Source organism: Didymosphaeria variabile, assembly GCF_027946475.1.
Source record: "Didymosphaeria variabile strain IMI 356815 chromosome Unknown scaffold_3, whole genome shotgun sequence".
NCBI classification, from domain to species: domain Eukaryota; kingdom Fungi; phylum Ascomycota; class Dothideomycetes; order Pleosporales; family Didymosphaeriaceae; genus Didymosphaeria; species Didymosphaeria variabile.
The window spans coordinates 1,011,240-1,032,490 of record NW_026611622.1 but is presented as its reverse complement, the minus strand read 5'-3'; the positions used below and the strand labels follow the sequence as shown (position 1 = coordinate 1,032,490).

At 46.3% G+C, this 21,251-nt stretch overlaps 6 protein-coding genes across 6 annotated transcripts; 3 read left to right on the top strand and 3 right to left on the bottom strand.

The window, feature by feature from the left end:
• Window positions 1–459: 459 nt before the first annotated feature.
• N0V89_003688 (uncharacterized protein) lies at window positions 460–1,727 on the top strand (the record flags this gene model as incomplete). Its single annotated transcript, XM_056212486.1, has 3 exons — window positions 460–517; window positions 569–1,045; window positions 1,096–1,727. 3 exons carry the CDS (start codon window positions 460–462, stop codon window positions 1,725–1,727), a joined length of 1,167 nt encoding a protein of 388 aa, XP_056072794.1.
• A 798-nt stretch (window positions 1,728–2,525) lies between these two features.
• Window positions 2,526–4,086, top strand: TPK2_1 (cAMP-dependent protein kinase catalytic subunit; the record flags this gene model as incomplete). The annotated part of the gene is made up of 4 exons (XM_056212485.1): window positions 2,526–3,278; window positions 3,327–3,580; window positions 3,633–4,007; window positions 4,059–4,086. The coding sequence occupies 4 exons, from the start codon at window positions 2,526–2,528 to the stop codon at window positions 4,084–4,086; spliced, it is 1,410 nt and encodes a 469-aa protein (XP_056072793.1).
• A 2,226-nt stretch (window positions 4,087–6,312) lies between these two features.
• Window positions 6,313–7,580, bottom strand: N0V89_003686 (uncharacterized protein; the record flags this gene model as incomplete). The annotated part of the gene is made up of 3 exons (XM_056212484.1): window positions 6,313–6,856; window positions 6,905–7,198; window positions 7,261–7,580. The coding sequence occupies 3 exons, from the start codon at window positions 7,578–7,580 to the stop codon at window positions 6,313–6,315; spliced, it is 1,158 nt and encodes a 385-aa protein (XP_056072792.1).
• A 2,776-nt stretch (window positions 7,581–10,356) lies between these two features.
• N0V89_003685 (uncharacterized protein) lies at window positions 10,357–11,358 on the top strand (the record flags this gene model as incomplete). The annotated part of the gene is made up of 1 exon (XM_056212483.1): window positions 10,357–11,358. The coding sequence occupies one exon, from the start codon at window positions 10,357–10,359 to the stop codon at window positions 11,356–11,358; it is 1,002 nt and encodes a 333-aa protein (XP_056072791.1).
• A 747-nt stretch (window positions 11,359–12,105) lies between these two features.
• N0V89_003684 (uncharacterized protein) lies at window positions 12,106–13,690 on the bottom strand (the record flags this gene model as incomplete). Its single annotated transcript, XM_056212482.1, has 2 exons — window positions 12,106–12,747; window positions 12,800–13,690. The coding sequence occupies 2 exons, from the start codon at window positions 13,688–13,690 to the stop codon at window positions 12,106–12,108; spliced, it is 1,533 nt and encodes a 510-aa protein (XP_056072790.1).
• A 1,576-nt stretch (window positions 13,691–15,266) lies between these two features.
• Window positions 15,267–16,106, bottom strand: N0V89_003683 (uncharacterized protein; the record flags this gene model as incomplete). The annotated part of the gene is made up of 1 exon (XM_056212481.1): window positions 15,267–16,106. One exon carries the CDS (start codon window positions 16,104–16,106, stop codon window positions 15,267–15,269), a length of 840 nt encoding a protein of 279 aa, XP_056072789.1.
• Window positions 16,107–21,251: the final 5,145 nt, after the last annotated feature.

The following is a 21,251-nucleotide window of genomic DNA, read 5'->3' as shown; positions in this document are numbered from 1 at the left end:
AGTGAGCGATAGTTGTAGACGAGGGTGGGTGCGGTCCGCGCGCAGAGTCGGAGTAGCGGCCCGATAGACGTGATCGAGAGGTGATCGAACTCGTGGTGTTTAAGTCGAGTAGTAACGTCCCGTGCAATGAGCTGCGGTGTATGTGGGTATGAGGCGAATGAATTTCCGAGCGCGGTGATTATGTTGGTGATTGCGCGAGAGACTTGTGCCAATGAGATGGTAATTTACTTTTCGCAGATGAAGCTGTGAGCGCGGGCGGAAAATGTCGCCAAGCATCCTTATCGATAGCGTTGCTCCTCCAACCAGATGCGTAAATAGACCGTAGCAGCGGGACATGCGTACAACGTCACACTGTTCCCGTTCACATTCATACACTTGCACGAGCGCAACTACATTCTTCATGTCCTGATCTAGCGTTTTGATACCCCCTTGCATATCGTATCTTACATCCATCTGAAAATGGGCAAGCTCCTGCTCTCGCAGGGCTCTGTCTCTATTTTATTTTCTGCCGTGATAGGTGAGTGAACGAGAAGGATGAGGTTGTCCGACAGGGCTGACAGATGAGCAGTATTCTTATTCACCCTCGCGCTGTTTCTAAGTGGATATGTTCTGCAGCAACGATACGTGCACTCGTTGCAATTAGCCATCAAGCCTCGACTCCCAAAACCGCTGCCCGCGCAAGTACCGTTACAAGCACCGACTCTAGATGTGAAATGGGCGAGGGGTATGGGAGAGCGGCTAGAGGTGCACGAGTCGGTGCAGCAGATGATTGAGGCGCCGACGATCGATTGGAGTAGACTAGGCTATGTGCAGGTTGTGAAGGACCACAGCGAGCTGTGCAGCGCGGTAATGCTGCTGGCGGATTTGCAGGAAAAAAGAAGTCCCGCGAAGCGAATATTGATGTTCCCAAAGGCGTGGCTGAAGGAGACGAGCGAGGAGGAGTGGGATCCGCAGATGACTACGACGAAGCGGCTGCTGAGGACCGCTGCGCGTCGCCATGGCGCAAGGCTTGTGCCAATGGAGACTACGGAAGCGGGTGCAGATGGTAAGAATGGCAACCATCGCAGTGGTCAGTGGCTAATAAACCTGTCTTAGAGTCTCTCGCATCCTCATATTCACTGACGTCCATGTATTCTCTCACCACTTACGAGAGACTCATGTATCTGGAGGCGCCTGGCGTGGTACTCGATGCTTCAGCGCTGGATTCGCTGCTTGCTTTTTCCAAGTCCAAGCCAATGAACGCGTTCCCAGCGACGCCCGAAAGGAAGGAGCTGTCAACGTCGCTGCTTCTAATAAGTCCTTCGCATGAAACACATCGGCAGCTGAAAGAGACACGGCAGTCGCAGCCCTCGACAGATCTAGGCCTTCTCCGTCACCAATTCGATTCGCCAGAGTCGCTGATCTCAGAGACGACACTCTCGATGGGCAACGTGGTGTACGAATCGCACAGCCTGCGTGAAGCCAGTGACGACTTTAATGTTACGTCGTTCAACGAGATGACAACCTTTGTGCGGCTACAAGAGCCCGACATGCCTGGCCCAGAGTACGACATACCGTACGCCGAGCGGGCGAAGCTGCGGCCACAGAATGCTCAGGCGAGAGAGGCATGGGAGAACGTGTATGAAATGTTTCGGCAGCGGCGCATGGAGGTGTGCGGTTTGGATTTGGAGTACTGGATGCCACCGGCAGCCGAGCAACCACGTGCGGAGACGCCCGCGGAATTATAATCGCATGTATTATACCCTTTTGTGCGATGTTAATGTTGTCCCCGACGGCGCGGCGGGAGACGAGTGTACATATATTTGGAAGGCGGGATGCGGCTGTGCCGGGGTAGGAGGGTTTCTCGGGATCAGCTGGGCTAGACGGCGCACTGGAGCATGGATGTTGATGGGAACAAGGCCGCTCCGAGTCTCGACGCGCTGCACTCGTTGGGATCGTCGCCGTGACGCAACGGGATTATTGGATGTGTAGAGAAATGCGGCGGCGCTGTACCGGCTTCGCGAGCGCAAACGCCGCTCACCGGAGGAACTGCAGATGGATTGCTCGGCGCAGAGGGCCCATATATAGGCGGCAGCAGGCAACAGGCCCCAATTGAGCGCGCCAACAAGCACAATTCGCAGCACAATACCACGCACAGCGGGTCGGCGATGATGCAAGGCCGCAGCTCTTTGTAGCGGAAGCTTTGTCGAGACTAGCCGATCGATGCCCACTCCCTTGTCCAGTGTCGCCCTGCACCTGGTTCGCTGCTTCCCCGCTGAGCGCGAGCCTCAAGTCCGAACCCAGCCTCCCCAACACCACCCGACTCCTTCACATCCTGCGCCGCCCACGCGCACGCCGCCGTCCTATGACCCTGCCAAACGGCCCTCCACCACCTGCAATTCCCCTCGTCGCGCGCGTATAACCGCCCACACCGCCCCCGCCTGCGCGCCATTCCGCCCTCTCCAGCGACCCCGCCGCGGACGACAGCTGTTGCCAGCTAGGCCAGGGCGCGGCCACCGCAGCCAGGCATTCCTTCGACCGCTCACATGCCTTCTTTGGGGTTCCTGAAGAAGAAGAAGACGCGGGACTCCACAGACTCGCCGACCTCGCCCGTCAAGGACACCACCTCGCCCATCTTCCCAACCTCCTCAAAGACAAAGCGCGCCTCGGTCGTTAGTAAGACCTCCACCAAGACCAATCCGGAAGTGCAGCAGCCCTCGCAGAGCTCTCAGGCCTCTGGCGGGGCCTCGCACAAGCAAGTCGACTCAATGAACTCCCAGCCCCAGCAAGCGTACGCGACCCCTCAAGCCTCTCCCGAGCCGTACCAGTCCGCCTCACACAATGTCCCCTCAATCCAGAACCTGATACACCCCACGAACGCCAATGCTTCGCCCTCCAATTACCAGCAACAGCAGCAGCAGCAGCAGCAAACAGCGAAGCCCACTAATGGCGGCGTACAAATTCAGCAACCGCCGTCCCAGCCGCGCGTCACCAAAGGCAAGTACACCTTGCAGGACTTCGCCATCCAGCGCACGCTCGGGACCGGCAGCTTTGGGCGCGTGCACCTCGTGCAGTCCAAGCACAACCAGCGCTACTATGCCGTTAAGGTGCTGAAGAAGGCCCAGGTGGTCAAGATGAAGCAGGTTGAACACACCAACGATGAGCGCCGCATGCTGCAGCAGGTCAAACACCCATTCTTAATCACCCTGTGGGGCACCTTCCAAGACTCGAAGAACCTGTACATGGTCATGGACTTCGTCGAAGGCGGCGAGCTCTTCAGCTTGCTGAGAAAGTCACAGGTAAGCTCGACCCCACTACTTCTAAGCTTGTGCTTATCCTTGTTGTAGCGTTTTCCGAATCCAGTCGCGAAATTCTACGCAGCCGAAGTAACCCTTGCCCTCGACTATCTGCACGCGCAGAACATCATCTACCGAGATCTCAAGCCTGAGAACCTGTTGCTCGATCGACACGGCCACCTGAAGATCACCGACTTCGGTTTCGCGAAAGAAGTGCCTGACATCACCTGGACGCTTTGCGGTACACCCGACTACCTAGCGCCTGAGGTAGTAGCATCGAAGGGATACAACAAATCTGTAGATTGGTACGTTCTTTGTGTCTAGGCGGTCTTTAACACGTGACTAACAAGCGCACAGGTGGTCTCTTGGCATTCTTATCTTCGAGATGCTCTGCGGTTTCACGCCCTTCTGGGACGGTGGTTCGCCCATGAAGATCTACGAAAACATTCTCAAGGGTCGTGTAAAATACCCGCCCTACATCCACCCCGATGCTCAAGATCTGCTGCAAAAGCTCATCACTCCCGACCTCACAAAACGCCTCGGCAATCTCCACGGAGGTAGCAAGGACGTTATGAATCATCCCTGGTTTGCCGAGGTGACGTGGGAAAGACTGCAGAAGAAGGACATCGATGCTCCATACGTTCCGCCGGTACGAGCCGGCGTCGGCGATGCCAGCCAGTTCGACAAGTACCCTGAAGAGACAGAAGCATATGGACAGACCGGAGATGACCCGTATGTTGCTCCCGTTCAATCCACGGCTATGCGCGCTAATGACATTCACAGACACGGTCACTTGTTCCCGGACTTTTAACGTCCCAGCTTAGGCCGCTTTACCTAGCCAACCCCGCGCGGACCCCGCCCGCTTCCCGCCTCCGGACCGTTCCTCGAATGCGATCGCGATATGCCCAGCTGCCACGGCCACGAGCTTACGGACCTGCTAATGCGAGATACAATACGAATGAAAATAACCGACTTCCATCGCCGGATCCAATGTATTCTTTCCCTATTACCTATGATGTTCATTTCTTTCTACTTATCCTACAATGACGAGGCTTCCGGCCCGCTTCTACTGCTTCTGCGCCGACGACGAAGGATCCGGCGGCGCTTGCTTCGGTCACGTTTGCTTACATCTGGGTTTGGTTCTATCTGAAAACTTGCGTGTGTTTGTCCATGTTATTATGTGCAATGGACACGTAGGGGGCGAAGGGTTAGGTCTGCGAATCGCAGGACTTGCGTGCGGCTGATGACTGGGCGAATTGATGAATTGACGCCGGTCTACATGTATTCAAAACTAGCAGTGGCTGAGCCTTGGACCGTTGTTTACTGGTGTGGCACTTCGATCAAATATCGACAATCGAGAAATGTTTGTCTATAAGAGAGGATGCTTTGTTTCGCAAGTTGTGACCATCGTCCATTTCCTCTGAAGCGCTTCTACGCCATTCATTGCACGGCGCTTGACATTGGATGGAAAATCCACTACTGTAGTACAACTACTAATTATAGTCAGTCAATGCTAACACCCTCTACAAAGCTAACCCGCTACGACTTCAAGCACTCCGGAAAGCGCGGCTTATCTTTGCAGCCAGCTATGCCTCGCGGGCCCAGATCTGAAGCCGCGTGAAGCGGAAGTGGCGGATTGTACCCTGATGTCGTCACTTCAGCCACACACCGACTTGATTATGCAGCCCAGGCGGTCGCACACTGGCGTCTTCATACTACGCTGCGCAGGTCAGCGCTCCCAATATGAAACTTCGCCGTACCAGACTTAGATTACGTTCGAGGACCCAGGCTCGTCGTCACAGCGGCGGATGCGCGGAAGAATCATGATCTTCATGAAAGACGTAGTCGTGCTTGGTTTTTCTTTCTAGACGAAAAACCCTTCCTCTACTTCCAGGGAAGCAGATGGGTAATACTCCATCAGCGTCACTTCTATCCCTTAAAATGTCTGTTTTCTAACATTTTTCTCGTGGCTCTCGTTGGCCTGGCTACCTACTTCAAATTCCATCTCTTTCTTCGACCCCTCCTCCTCTCCTTGATGGGCGCAGTTCCATTTGTGAACCCCTTCGCCATCTAATATTGGTGGATCAAGATATCGCCGAAGTCTCGGTCGCGAGCTGGAAAGCAGCGTACAAGGTGTACATTCTAAGGGCGGTTATGTGGCCTGACCGGTGGTCGAAGAATTTATGAACTATGGAAGGAGGAATCTAATTAGTGTGCCGGCAGATCCACATGATAGAACGCATAAAAAGAGTAAGCAGGAGGTGAGAAATACGGAGCGAGGGTGTGCGTAGAATTATGAATGATCTCGCTCTGCTCTTCCACCCACCAAAACAGAACCGAGAAAGGAGTCCTGTTGGTGAGCCAAGGAACAGGTGGTGAACATTTTGCAACCGAATTGTCGGACCGCTTCCTCGCCGCCCTCGCCCACACCATGTACGGGATGCAATGTCGCCTCCGTGCCGAAGTATACACCATTCCCACATCCTCTACCACGAAGGATATCAGAGCGCTAGACGCACTCCCTCTCCTCGATGCTATCCTTACCGAGACAATAAGGGTGTACACCGTAGACCTAGGACTGATGTGGCGCTCCACAACCCCGAGGGCACCGTGATACAAGGCCATTACATCCCATATTGTACGACTATTCATCTCTCCCGCGGTGTGCTACCCGCCAAAGATTCTGTTCCTCTTCTACTCGAGGAAGTGAGTTCCAGACCGGTGGCTCTCGTCGTCCACCGAGCGCTTAGAGGAGATGCGGAGGTGGTTGGCTTTTGGCAAGGGAGCGATAGGGTGTTTTGACGAGATTCTGCAATGCTGGTTATGAAACGTATGTCGTGGCTGTGTATGCGAGGTGGGAGACTATGGTGGGCGAGCAGATAGAGAAAGAGGGGATGCTGCAGAGTGAGGAGGAAGGCCGGCAGCCTGTCAGGAAGAAGTTGGTGGTGAGATTCAACAAGGTACGAGTGACTGTTCGGGAAAAGTTTAAATATATATATGTAAGATGTATACTTCCTACTGCAGGAGCATGATTATTCTAGACAACGTCCTCAGTGAACTCATCAAACAACATCAGGTCATCAAACTCTCTCGTAATGACATCCGCATTTGCGTCCTCGCTACCCTTGAGCGCCATATCGGGGTCAACGACGAACCAGCCGCCCATCGCGCCCTGATACGTCTGGGGCCCTTTGCGCATCACGTCGCGTGCCTCGGCGCCAGTCAGTGCCTTCTGACGCACCGCGAGCATAAGCAGACTTTGCACTACCATGGAGACCACTGGATACGAGCGGTAAATCTGCTGATAGCTATCGATGCAGGCCATGAAGTAGAAACGCCATTCGGGGTCGGACGTGTTCTTCAATGAAGCATTCGCAACGTAAAGTAGCGCAGAGTGCCAAGTGACTGTTAAGGGCGACTGTGCTTTGAGGGCCAGTACGAGGCTCTTGAGCTGTTTGAGGGATGCAGCGAAGATGGCGTTGGGCGACATGACATATTGGTGCCATTTTTGGAAATCGTGTTGCTTCTCCTCCTGCACGAAGGGGCGGAAGATGTCGAGGATGATGACGTGCAGAAACATGCTGGATGATCGTTAGTGGTTATTAGCCCCTATGTGCAAGAGTACCTACTGAAACACGAGAACATGTGCCTCATTATGCACTCCGCGGACCATGAACCCAGAGAGATGGTTCGCCCATGAGAGCAACTTCCGATACTTGGCGTATGCGAATGCAGCTGGCGGATGACGTTCCGTTTCTTGACGGTATATAAAAATTATTTCTGAAGCAATGACCCAGAATGCGGAGAAGGCTGGGAAAGTCCGGTCGATCCGCATCTGAGCTTCTTCGTTTGGCGAGCATACGGGTATCGGGATGGCTGGTGGGGTCTCAATGGGCGCCTTTAGGTAAAATACTGACTGCATGCTGTTTAGTGTGATACCTTAGCTTCGATGTTAAAAGCAAGATCGATTGCATGTCATGCTCACCAAAGATGGTTGTACGAGGCCCACGCAGTCTGCGCTGTGGCGATCTGGGCAATTTCTGGGTCGCATGCAATATCGGCCGCTGTGAGTCTATCTGGGACGTCGAATAGCTTCATTCTCCGTGACATGTCTGCAACATCGTTGATGCACTGTTGAGCTATTTTGTCTTTGCCATGCGAGCCTGTTGACAAGAACAGAAAATTTATGCCAGCAAGTGCTGGTAGGGTGTCGGCTCTTCGCTCAACGCGCCAGAGAAGCTCGGCTTCATCTTCGAACTCCCGGCTCAATGTAGATGCTTTGGGGTCTTTCGCCGCATGTATCATCTATTCTAATGAGACCAAGATCCAATGTCGAGGTCGGCCCGGACCGAGCCGAAGTGACTAACTTACAAAAGCGAATGCGAGCAGGGAGCTGACTAGGAACGCGGAACAGTACACGAACTTGCATTCGACCAGATCAGAAATAAAGAGACTAGCATTGAAAAACCCGAAGAGTGGGTGATCTGTTTCGAGATATGTCGAGATGGCCTGTGCCGCGAAGTCGTTGGTGACTTCTACATTTGTCCAAAACTCGATGTTGAGTCGCGATAATCGTGAATCAAAATAAGGACTACTTTCTGAAGTACGATCTGCCAAACCTGGATCAGCTGACATAAGCTGAGGAAAGGTCCTGCTTTGGGATTTCGGAGACTTGGTTCCATCAACTGGGAAATCCCAACTGTTGACCGGATCCGATGCCCACGGGTCTTGATATGTTTCATTACCCATCCCTCCAACAAGTCCTTGTAGAAGGCCCGAGTTGTGGGAGCGATCTAGGGCGGGATAAGTCTTAGGATACCGTACCATTAGCTCAAATTCTAAGGTCGAGTGTAGCGATGGTAGCAACGAGCGCGCAGTCCTCTGTTCCGACAATCGTTTCTCAAGAGTACCTCCCTTGACCATCTGGAGCACAGAGGCGATTTCTGGAGCCGACCGCAGCTCGCGCAGAAGGCTTTGGGCTGCGTCTTCAGGCATGCACCTAGGAGCGGTTAGTGTTGATTGTGTAAACAATGGTGTTGTCAATGAACCTAAGAAGGTCCAAGACCTCTTGCAACATCTTCGCTCTCTCTTCCAGGGCATCATGTTCGCGCTGTAAGGCACCGTCTCCCAATACTGGCTGGGATGCCATTCGACTATCAGTTAATCGACCTGATGCGGGTTGCTGGCTTGTTGTCGCAGGTGGTCGACCAAATGTGTCGAGAGCAGATGGAGTAACGGTATTCCTGCTGTCTGGCCGGCCCACAATGGCTCCGATGTCTCTTCCTGCTCTCAAACTTTTGATAGCCTCCACAGCATTTTCTTCCGTTCCAGCTTTGATAAGCGCCAGGAAACTTTGACTGTCAGACTCTTGTTTCTGCAACATTTCGTACTTTTCCTTAATTTGCCGGAATCCGATATCGACATAGTCGCAGGCCAAACCCCGTTGACTGCAGGTACTGCAGGCTGGCCGTGCGCCATCGCACTACTAGTAGTCAGAACAAAGTACACATTTCAGCTTGGCACGATGACCTTAATCTTCCTGTCTCGACAGCTGGCGCATGCCAAGGTGCTTCGCTTCTTCGATGGTACTCCGGCCGTTGGTAACGGTGGCTTCTCGTATCCGCGTTTGGCTGGGAGAAGAGGCCGAAGAGGGCGCATGATGCATGCACATGTGCTCCTGGGTCATCAGTCGCTTAGAGTGCATGTAGTGTAATCAGCCATCGAATGTGTTCTCCAAGGCTCGGATCAAAGATTATCGTGTTGCTGTTATCGAGGATCTATTCATGCTAGGTATTGTTGCTCACCATACAGTGTGGGGGGTTGTACGGAACAGAAGATCCAATGAAAAGCGGAACCTGCGCTCCACATGACGTATGCCCAGGACTTGCGTTGTGAAACTTGTAAGCATCATAGTGTCTGATGCTGTTTCTCTTTTGACAATCGGTGCCACATGATTCAAGAAGTCATTCGAGCAAGCATATTGCGATGTCTCTTCTTTGGCATGCGTCCGCTAAAGTCACGTGATCGCATTCTGCGTTGGCCAGGACTTCCTATGGGAAGGCTATTGTCTTGTGGAAGTCCCTGCAAAGAAGCACAACAACTTACAAGATTCCTCCAGGGCTCTCGCCTCAGCCCTATCTTTTTCAAGTGTATAGTAAAACCTACTAAATAGCTAGAGGCGCCTTAAGGCCATCTTGGGGCTGCTTACATCGTTACTAAATAAAAGCCGGGCGCTGCGCCCCGTAATCGCCGGCCTGGTGGCGCATCCATCTCCAAACGAAAACAACCACCTGGGCACCATGACTGCGCCTTTGGCTATGGCCATCCCTTGGTGAGGCTGAACGATGAAAGATTCCTACCCAGGATGATCGAAAGGAATATTTGGGAAGAAGTAAACTGCCGGTATCGGTATTTTAGCAGTCTATCGCACGTACAGCTTTTGCCCCCTCTCCTATGTCAGTCAGTACGATGGAGTCAACCTTGAGAGGCATACAAACTGGGGAACATGCAAGCCCACGTGGATCGCGCCCGACATGGCTTAGCTACCGATGCACCCCAGGCGTACCGGACCAGGGCGCGGAGACTTGTTTGCGAACGGTGATGGCTCGCAAACTGTTTCCGCACTCTGCAACGGTGCTCCGCCACGACATCCCCTTTCCAGGGGATGCTTAGCCATGCGGCACAGCTGCAGAAGGTTAGAGGACTAATCATACCGCACCTCGTTCTGCAAGAGCTCGGACAGAACGGGTGATTCGGGGCCGTAAGGCCTCCTGTAACGCGAAACCTTGGAGTAGCCTCCTAAGCACGATGCCAAGGGCTTTCCTCTGTCGCCAATCAGTACCTTTCTCCTGTTGAGATGTGCGGCCGCAGCAATGCGCACGCGTCGGCATGTTACGCGGGGCCGCATTTGCCTACATGCGTACAATTAAATGTACTTCCTACCCCGAGTACGAGAAACACTCACAGCAGCGGGTAACAAGGTACGACCACAATGCTATCACACGATCAGGGATAATCTCTTCTCAAAGAATCAAAACCTCATGGATCCATCTCTGTTCGCACCTACCACGTCCACCGCGCCATGATCTTCAAATTTAGACTATTCTTCGTTGTTGTATTGACAGCCTTGCTGGGGATCACCTGGTGTCTACGAGCTGCCTCACACGATCGTCAACCGTATCTTGGATCGTCCTACAGAGGTTACAACTCAACTGCCCACCTCCCAGCGACCGATCACGCTATTGCAACATTCCTCACAGGACAAGCAACGGACGACTCATACTTTACCGCCACACGGATTCTAACACACCAACTTTTGCACGCAGAGTCGACAAGATGCAATTCCAATGCCACCACCTTCATCGTACTCTGCTCAGAGAGCGTGCCCAAAGAGCAGAAAGACACCCTGCGTGAAGATGGCGCCACTGTTGTCGAGGTCCGAGACGTGCCCTTGAACTGGTGGATACGCTCCGGAGAAGCAAGATGGAAGGAACAATTCAACAAGCTGCGCGTCTTCGAAATGACAGAGTACAAGCGTATTCTCTTTCTGGACCCCGACACCATGCTTACAGGGCCTGTCGACCCCATCTTTGACGAGCCTGAAGTGGTCACGTTGACACCCACGCTGCTTCGCAAAGACCAGGTCAAATGGGGCGAGTCACAGCTACCTTCTCACTGGCTCTTTGCCGCTCGATCTGACAACGGTCTCACTGGCCAGCGAGAGCATCCTACTCCGCCACTACAAACAAAGTCTTTCAACGCAGGGTTCTTCCTGGTTGCACCAGATAGGCAAATCTACAAGCATCTGGTCTCGGTCATGGCTCTAGTTGGCCGCTTCGACACCTACACCATGGAGCAGGGTCTGTTGAACTACGTCTTCCGCAGGGAAGGCCTGATGCCGTGGAGGGAGCTGCACTGGAAGTGGAGCGCGACGTGGCCGAATGAGCAGGATCTCGAAATGGAGGTCGTGGCGTTGCATGATCAGTCGTGGAAGACGGGTCCGCAGCAGCTACGGGACATGTGGAACGCGAGGAAGGGAGAGATGTTGAACTTCCATGACAAGAGGAGGCTTGCTGCCGTGTGATAGGAGACTATAATGCTCGATGCATCTATGGTGTGCCGGGCGTGAGCCAACATAGATCCGAAGTTGGATTGGATGCAGCGAAGACCTGGAATTGAGCGCGAAGGCGGAGGGCGTGAACCACGTCCCAAGACCGCGCTGAGTACGAGGCCTCGAACCGCAGAGCAGCTGCATACGGTACAGAGTTGGTTCAGCCTCCTCTGCATCGGTAAGCCAAAGCATGCCACGATGCAACACCGCGATTAGAGGAAGATACCAATGAAGCAGCCGGGTGGTGTCGGAAGGGGAACAGAAACGAAGATGCACAGTGTCGGCAGAGGAGGCTCGCTAGCTCTATGATTAGCTAGCTGTAAGAGCAGAAGTGCAAGGTGTAACGACACAAGGGAATATTGTGTTGAGGGTTAGACGTATGTAACGTACACCCACCAAAACAACCGTTAGTCTTGGTGGTACCTTCCCACTTTTACGCTTTCTCGCACGTATTTTGACTTGCACCACTTGCCATGGCTCCCCGCCGCCTACTACATTCTCACAATATTCATGGAATGGTCCGATGAAGCCCGGAACCTGTGCGAGCGCTTTTTAACGAAATCATGGAACAAAGTGGATCATAACCCGGTATCACCCGAAGCTTCTCATTTTTTGATGAGCTAGTTCGTTCTCGCTAACAGTACATAAGTCATAATTCATATCTTCCAGCTCTTGCTGGAAATAAATACTCTGTCGATGCTCTCATGTATGTCAACCCCTTCAAGCGAACTCGTCCTCCGTCTTCTCGAGCTTCTCCTGGTACCTTTCCGGCAGGAGGGACCCGTTCAGGGGCTTCCGTGACTCGCGCACAATGCCCGTGATCGACTTGCCCTCCGAGAACATCACCTCGAGCTCTTCGAGACTGCGACCCATGGTCTCAGGGTAGAAGAACCATACGACGGGAATGATGATGGCGGAGATGCAGAGGAAAACAAGGTAGTACTTCCAGCCAATCGTCTCGATCGCGACCGGAGTGACCATGTTCACAACGAAGTTCCACAGCCAGTGGTTAGCCGTAGAGATACCCGACATAGCGACACGGAGGCGGGTGGGCGCGACCTCGGCGCAGTACAAAAAGTTCGCACCGAGGAATCCGATAGGGATGAAGAAGTTGAACAGGAAGACGAAGAAGGCCGAGGCAATCTGAGCGGACCTGTTGCTCTTGGGATAGCTTGAAGCGACGGCCAGGGCGAGCATGCAGCAAGCCATGCCGGCACCGCTGAACATGAAGAGCTTGCGTCGTCCGAATCGGTCAATGGTGAAGAAGGCGACGAAGCAGGACAGGAACTTCCACGTGAGAGCACCGCCACTAAGAATGCGAGACATTTCGCCAGTCATGCCAAGACCCTGTTGGAAAATAATCTATGGAAGATGTTTAGCACGGTTAAAACAACAAGATGTAGGTGTAACTTACGGTAGAGTATGTGGAGATAAGGTTGCTTCCGCACATTTGCTGGAGGAACTGCAGGAAGATGCAGAGGGAGAAGCGGTAAAACAAGCGTTCCTTTCCGTTGGTGAAAATGTCGGAGAGCTTCGCCGCGCTTCTGCCAGTCTCTTCAAGAGCCATTTCAATACCCCCAATCTCACCGACAACATCCGGGTCTTCGGTGCTCGTTCCCTTAAACCTGGCCAAACTTGCCTTGGCTTCTTCAACCCTGTTCTTGTTGACAAGCCATCGCGGGCTCTCCGGAATCGAGAACACAGCAGCGATCGGGATTAACGAGATGACACACGGGATAGCCAGGGGAAGACGCCACTGCAGAGGCAGGTTGTCCTGTTCGTAGAACGCGAGATTGATCCAAGCCTCGAGGGTGTAGCCCAAGCTAATGAAACACCCATCCAGAACAACGTGCTTTCCTCGGTTGGAGGTGGACGCACACTCGGACTGCCAGACCGGGACGGTCGTGCTGAGCATGCCAACTCCCCATCCGAGGATGAAGCGGCCAACGATGAATTGGGCGAGCTGGAAGCTAGTGCATTGAAGGATTTCGCCAATCAAGGTAAGAATAGCAGCCACAAAGGTAGTTTTTCTTCGGCCAAGGACGTCTCCAACCCATGAGCAGCTCAGCGCACCAAAGAGCGCACCAATGGTAAAGGATGATACCACTGCACCTTGCAAAGTGGATCTATGTGACTTTTCGGCGCCCGTAGCATCGACGGTATCGATTGTCGGAAAATGATCGTTCCAGTCGGGCAGAGAGAGGAGACCACCAACGCCAGATTGGTTGTACCCAAAAAGGACAAAGGCCGGCATCACAACGAGGAGGAGTTGCGCCATGCGCAGGGAACCGCCCTGGAGACCCATTGTGAGGAGTTGGATCTGTTGTTTAAGTCTGTGGTGGGAGAAGAAGGTATGCGAGTGACGAATGCGGCCGCGATTGTTGGAAGGAAAGGAGTCCTCGCGTCGAGCGTGTGAAAGCGCGCTAGAAGAGCGAAAACAACCCTGAACACAGCACTTCCAGCGGCAGAGAGACTGAAGAAAGGAAGACCACGTAGCGGACTGAGACTACTTGTACTCAGTCCCCTCCCCACATTATTGCTCTGTGTGTGCACGGGCTCCAAGCTGGAGTAGCTCTGCCATGGGGCTCCTCATCGGTTGGCGATACTCCGGGTGCTCCGGATTATCGAGCTGTTGCCTACTGCGATTCCCCAACTGTACGCCTAAACGCTTGACCAAAACACCATACAGGTGCGCCGACGGCTTGATTAGCCCTACTAGTGCTGCAGTGAACATGGCAGAGGACCCAGTAAAAGTGGCGAATCGTTCCACCACGCGGTCCAAGTTCAGGCAGGTGACTTGGAAAACCCTGTCGAGAAACATGGGGCCTCCATCGTGAGGTGACCAAAATGTGGGTCTCGAAGTTGCGGTATCAAGCTTCGGCGTTAGTGGTGAGGAGGCTCTGCGGCCGCGGCAATGCTTAGCGTGGCTTAGTTTTTCTAGCCAGACAGATCGCTCGGTCCTTGACCGAGCTGCAAATCTACGGTCCAGCCACGAACATGACGGTTGCCCGCCGCATAAACTTGTTATCAGGGCACGTATACCCTGTGCCTTCAGAAAACACCCGTAGATGGCAGCTTTGCAGTGTACAGTAGTACACCAATGCGTCCAAGATGAACGACAGACTGTTTCCGATAAGACCCGTCGGAGATACGCGTCCGATCTGACATGCCTTGGCAACTAGTGTCGGATGATGACGTTTCATTGGGGGCACTCCGCGAATTCTCAACGAAGACTCGTGTCGAAGCCCTCCCCAGTAGCACGTGACCTTTTTACCCACTCCCGGCAGGTAACAAGCCGTCTTGGCTGTCTTAGCTATCGTAGTAGAATGCTTGATCATTGTTCTATTCTGAGACCAAGGTGTATTGTGTTGAGGGTATCTGATTGAATTGTTGAGCTGTAATAATACGCCATCTGTCGTCAATTCGATTGCAATCGGTGATGATCTGCATTGCGTACAGAGACAGTCGAGAATCCTTTGCTGCAACATGACTCAATCGGAAGTAATTCTCTTTGCGGTAGATGTCGGCGTAAGCCGTTGTCTTCATCCGCGTACGTGGAAACCAGAGGGACGGCGTCAACAGCACGAACGAGTATCCACAGTGCCTCATTACCTAAGTCGGGTTCGCGTCGCACTCGGAGGATGCTAACATAACTGCGTCCTCGACGCCTGCAAAACATTCGACAAAGTCACGAAAGTACCTCACACGTAGGTGCGGACGAGACGCGGACGGGGATGCAGGTGCTGCGCGGACTTCTGTGAGATCGCGCATTCGCATTACCTACACACTCGCACCGATCTGGCTCGGAGTCTGTAGTGTAAATTGTTGTACGATATTTCCCATGTTCCAGTCCCGGTACCGGGCAAGGTGGGTCAGGGTCCTCATGACAATCCATCTTCCATCTCGCTCATTAGTTTCGCAACGAGCGGAGCCACCATCTCCATGTAGTCTGGTTCAGGAACAACTGGCTTGGCTGGGCGTGCAATGAACTCGAATGATTTCTCAGCAGAGTCGAAATGCCAATCCCACCATGTCGCTTCAATATGTGGAGCTTCCGGCGCATCGTAACGTTGGTAGTGATCTTCCTTCAAGACGAGTCCAACTATCTGGTTATACCACGCTTGAAAACGTCGCCTGGTGAAGGCTGCATTTTGTACAAACTTCAGGCTTTTGACGTGCTCCAACCGCCGCAGAAGCCCTACAACGTCGCGTGTGCTTTGTTTGATGTAGTCATCAGACATCATAGGCCCAACGGTGTGCTGCGTGGTTGATTGAAGCGCAATCGTCAAGTTGTCCAGGTGCAAATCTTCGCGATTGAAGGGCCTCCGCCAAGATGTCAACTGACTAAGACGGTATGCTTGGAAGACCAGCATGACTCGTCTCAGATTCTCCAAATGAACGTGCTGAAGAGGTTGTAGGATTTTCGCATTAACATGGTAGGGGTCCCGAATGATGAAGACAGTGCGCCTAAAGGCTGCCTGGGTGAATTCATCTCGCAATTGGCGACACACGCACAATATCTTCAAATTTGCGGCGGAAGAGTGGCCGAGGTCCAGGATCAGGCCTTGTGAAGTTCTGTTGAAATCTGATTTTGCGGTCGCGGACACGGTAGGGTAGACGAGGCCAGCGTTCGGTCTGTCGTCGATGACGTTTTCCAGAATCTGGAGCCGAAGCTCTATAGGCAATGCAAGGAAGCCCACATGAGGTCTTGTGTTCGTCATCAATTCCGTGATGAGTTCCAGATTGTGCAGAGGATGGAGAGATGATAACTGCGAGGGATGTTACGCAATTGATCTTTTTGTCCGGACTAAGACATTTAAGGTTAGCACACGCTGACTCAGACACACGTCTGTTCACTCTTTCGCTTATCTCACATGGTTAGACGCTCTACTGCACGGACCAACGCTCGCTTATAGCGCGTCTAAGGGATAGTTATAGCCATTTTAGTGTAAGATTAATTTTAGAACTTTAAAAATTAGCTTTTTTATCTAAATGTACCCCTCTACTACCTTTATTATCACGTATAGAAGTCTAAATATTAATTCTAGCTATTTTTATAAGGCTATTTTATCCCCTCTTTCTATTTTTAAGCCTCTTTTAGTCCTTCTTAGTAATAAAGTTATTATGGGCGAAGCCCTATAAAGGAACTTAGTTCTAGACTTTATTATATAGACTCTATAATTAGTAAGGGTTTAGAAAAATATATAAACTACTTTAAAAAACTTATTTTTCTCTCTATTAAATCTATTTTATATTTCTATTATACTTAGCCTACTTAGCTAGGTACCCCTAATAGTAAATTTAATTAATTTCTTTTTCTTTAGTAGCTTATAAAAGCCTTATAGATAAATTAAGCTATAACTTAGGTTATTTTAATAAAACCTCTAAAGAGTAATTAAGTAGAATCTCTAATAAAATCTTAATAGAACTAATATAATAATAGAGGAAGTCTATAACTTCTCTAATAATAAAGTAGTTATAATAGTAGCTACCTAAGCTTATAAACTAAAATATAAAGGTATTCTAGAAGTAGATATAAGAACTACTTTAATTAAGAGCCTTATATAAATAAATTATAATAAAAAGAATATAGAAAACCTCTTAAATAAGGTATAAAAATACCTAATAAAAACTCTAAATTTTCTTATAATAAAAGCCTATATAGTAACTATACTAGGAGTCTTAATTAAGGCTTTTACTAATAAAACTTAGGCCTATATAGTAGAATAACTATTAGTACTTAAGGTAGAACTCTAGTATAGCTATACTTAATTTTAATTTAAAACCTTTAAGTTATATTCTACTATACCTTAGTAACTCTAAGTCCCTAACCTAGCCCCCTTTAATAGTAACTAAAAGAATTAGAAATATTAGAAGTTCTAAATAGAATATAAAATTAATAAAAACTAAAAAGTACTAAGTAGAATTTCTAGCTATATAATAAGTTACCTTAAAAGAAAAAAGTAACTATTACTTTTTTTTTTTTTTTTTAGAATAATTACTAGGGGCTACTAAGTTAGAACTATAGAAGTTTCTATTAATAAACTTTAGTAATAGAATAGAAGAAGAATAGGCCTAAAACTAGATTTTTATAATAGAATAAAGAAAGAACTAGTTTCTAGTAAATTTTAATATAAAGTTTATATAACTTACTATTATAAACTAGATAATAGTGGGGAAGTTCGGGCGCTTATAAAGGTAGAAGATGCGATAACTAGGATTATAATAAGATAAAGATACGCTAAGTTACTTAGATAGTAGTTATGTAACTTACTTAGCTACTTAGGGTTCCTAAATAACTAAGTAGCTAAGAGTTATTACGTAACCTACTTAGTTATTTAGGGCTCCTAAGTAACTAAGTAGGATCCTTATATAGGAGTATAAGGATAAACCTTTATACTTATATTTAACCTAAGTTTTAATCTATTATTTAGATTTACTTAGGCCTCCCTTATTAACTTATTATACTTTATAAGATACTTTTATATTAATAAGAATTCCTTCTTCCTTCCCTTAGTAAGTCTTGCCTAAGAACTAACCCTAATCTATTTAGGACTAGCTACCCTTTTTAGATTTAATATCTTAAATACCCTTAATATAACTATAAGGACTCCTACTTCTTCTATAGCTTTAGATAATAATGCTATTACTCTAATAGGTAACTCTAAGAGTAAAGTATATAAACCTAATTTATATTATAGTAATAGAAAGTATACTAATATCTAGCTTTTTTAGTTAGACCTCTATTTCTTTAAACTTAATAAATAACCTAAAGATAAACAAAAGGTTATCTTTATAGCTACTTATATATAAGGTAATACTAGAGAATAGATTTAACCCTATATAACTAAGTATCTAGAAATAGACTATAATAATAAAAATAAGGAATATATAGATAACTATATAGATACGGTTAACATTATTAAAGACTATGCTAACTTTAAGAAATATTTTAAATAAATATTTAGAATTGCTAATAAAGTACCTATTATAGTATAAAATATCTAAACTATAATGTAATAATAATTAGTAGCTAAATATATAGTAGAGTTCTATAAGAACGCTATATAACTTAACTAGGATAATAAGTTACTAATAATAATATATAAATAAGGTCTTAAGAAACCTCTATAAAAAGAACTTCTACGTAGTAGAGGAATTATTAGGACACTTAATAAATTATATAATAAATTAATTAGAATTAATAGAGAATAGTTTATACTATAATAAGAATTTTAACGTAACCTAAGAAATATTAGTTTTAGATAACTAGTACCTATAGTCTATAGGGTGCTACTAAAAGAACCTTAATACTAATTATAAGACTTCTATAGATACTAGCTAATAGAAGATATCTAGTTTAACTACTTAGGTAAAGAAAAAGAAAAAGGACTAGGCTTTTATAAGCCTAATACGTATATCTTAGATAGAACCTAACACTAGGGGACTAAGACTTATATATATTTTATATATAGTAAACTAGGCTATATTACTAGGAACTATAGATCTAAGAATAAGGTTATTAGGTAGTTAAATGTACTTACTATCCTAATAAAGGAAATTAAGGACGAAGAATAGACTATTATAAATACTATTAATAACCTTACACTTAATAATAAATCTAGATTAGAGTTATTAACTAATTTATAACTTTATAAGAATATAGAAGAAGAATAATCTAAAATAGTAGATAAGGAAGTTAAGTAGACACTAATACCTTACCTATAGTTTAAAGGTAAAGAAGTAACCTTTACTAATAGAGTAAACGTATAGGAATACTTAGATAAACTACTAATTTAACTATAAAATAGAGATATATTATTATTACCTATAATAATATTACTATTATTCTCTATACTACTAGAAGCTTATAACTAACGCCAACTAGAAATTATTATAAAAGAAGATAGATAATAGGTAGATTATAGATATATATAATAAGACCCTAGTAAACACTTCTATAATAAGAACCTAGACTATTTATAAAAGTACTACTTAGACCACTAAAACCCGTAGCACTTAAATATCTAATAGATTAAATATAGACATAACTAGTGCCTAACCTACTATAGAGCTAAGGAGCTATATAAAGGTAAATAACTACTAAATAAATAATAATACTACTAGGAATAGTATAATTACCTAATTAATAAATATAATAAATATTTATAGAATAAGTAAGAAAGGTTATACTTCCTAAGTATAAATAATATATAAAATGTAGTAACTAGTATACTCTATAATAGAATATATACCTAAGATAGATAGCAAACTTACTTAAATATTAATTATAGTAGATACTAGAATAATAAGTATATCTATAGATTTAGTAAGAACCCTAACTAACTAAGAATAGTTATTAATATCTATATAGAAATAAGTATAGTATAAGACAGTAAAACTTCTAAAGAGAAACTATAGTAGAAGAATAACTATAGTAGAAGAAAAGAAGGGTAGAAATAGAAAAAATAATAATAAGGGAATATAGACTACCTAGCTTCTAAGAAGAATAGTTCTTTTTTAGACTAAATCCTAGCCCCTAAGGCCTAAGAAACCCTTAAAGACTTATAGATAGGTAAAGAGACACTACTAGAGAGTTAAATACTATTAATAGTAAGGTATTATTTAAGCTACTAGTTTAGCTTAACAAAATATAGATTAAGGTACTACTAGATTTAGGTATATTAGAAAACTTTATATCCTAAGAAGTAGCACTATAAGTAGGACTCTAGCTAGTACTTAAGGATAAAGCTTATCCTATCTATATTATAAATAGAAGCTAAATACTAAACACGCTATAGATTACTTATAAAGTTACTACTATACTTTAGATCTATAGATATAGGGAGATAATTACACTAGATATACTAGATAGATCTAGATATAATATTATATTAGGATTACCCTAGTTAAGGAAGTATAACCTACATATTAATTAGGGTTTAAGAATGCTATCCTTAGAATACTATAAATATATATTATAAGCTAAGCCTACGCAATAATAGAGATTAATAGTAGATAAGAGTATTATTAATAATATAGACTTATAATAGAAAGTTAAAAAATAGAAATTACCCTTAGTAGACGCTAGTAGGAACTACTAGGTTATAAAGTATAAGAAAAAGGAAGAAAGTATACCCTTAGAAGTACTAAGAGAGTATAAAGTATAAATAGATATATTTATAGAAAAGGAAGGAAAAGTAAACTTACTAGAATATTAACCCTAGAATTATATAATTAACCTAGAAGAAGGGAAGACGCTACCCTTTAAACTACTATATAGTAAGATAGGAGAAGAACTCTATAAAGAATATAAATTTATTAAAATAAACCTAGTAAAAGGATATATTAGACTATTAAAGTTACTAGTAGTAAGCCCTTTTATATTTATTAAAAAGAAAGATAGATTAGATAGACTATATATTAACTACTAAGTAATTAATAATATAATAATTAAGAATAGATACCTATTACCTAATATCTTAGAGCTTAGAGATAGACTCTTATAAGTAAAAGTCTTTATAATAATAGACTTATAAGATAGATACTACCTAATTAGAATAAAGAAAGGTAAAGAATAGAAGATAGTATTTTAATTATACTATAGACTCTTTAAGTACCTAGTAATACCTTTTAGACTTACTAACGTACTAGTAACCTTTTAAGCACTTATTAATAATATACTCTATAAATATTTAGATATATTTATTATTATATATATAGATAATATTCTTATCTTTTCTAAGAATAAATCTAACTATACTAAGTATATATAGATAGTGCTAAGAGCACTAGATAAAATATACTTAAGGATTAAACTTAAGAAATACTAATTTAATATTAAATAACTTAAATTTCTTAGATAC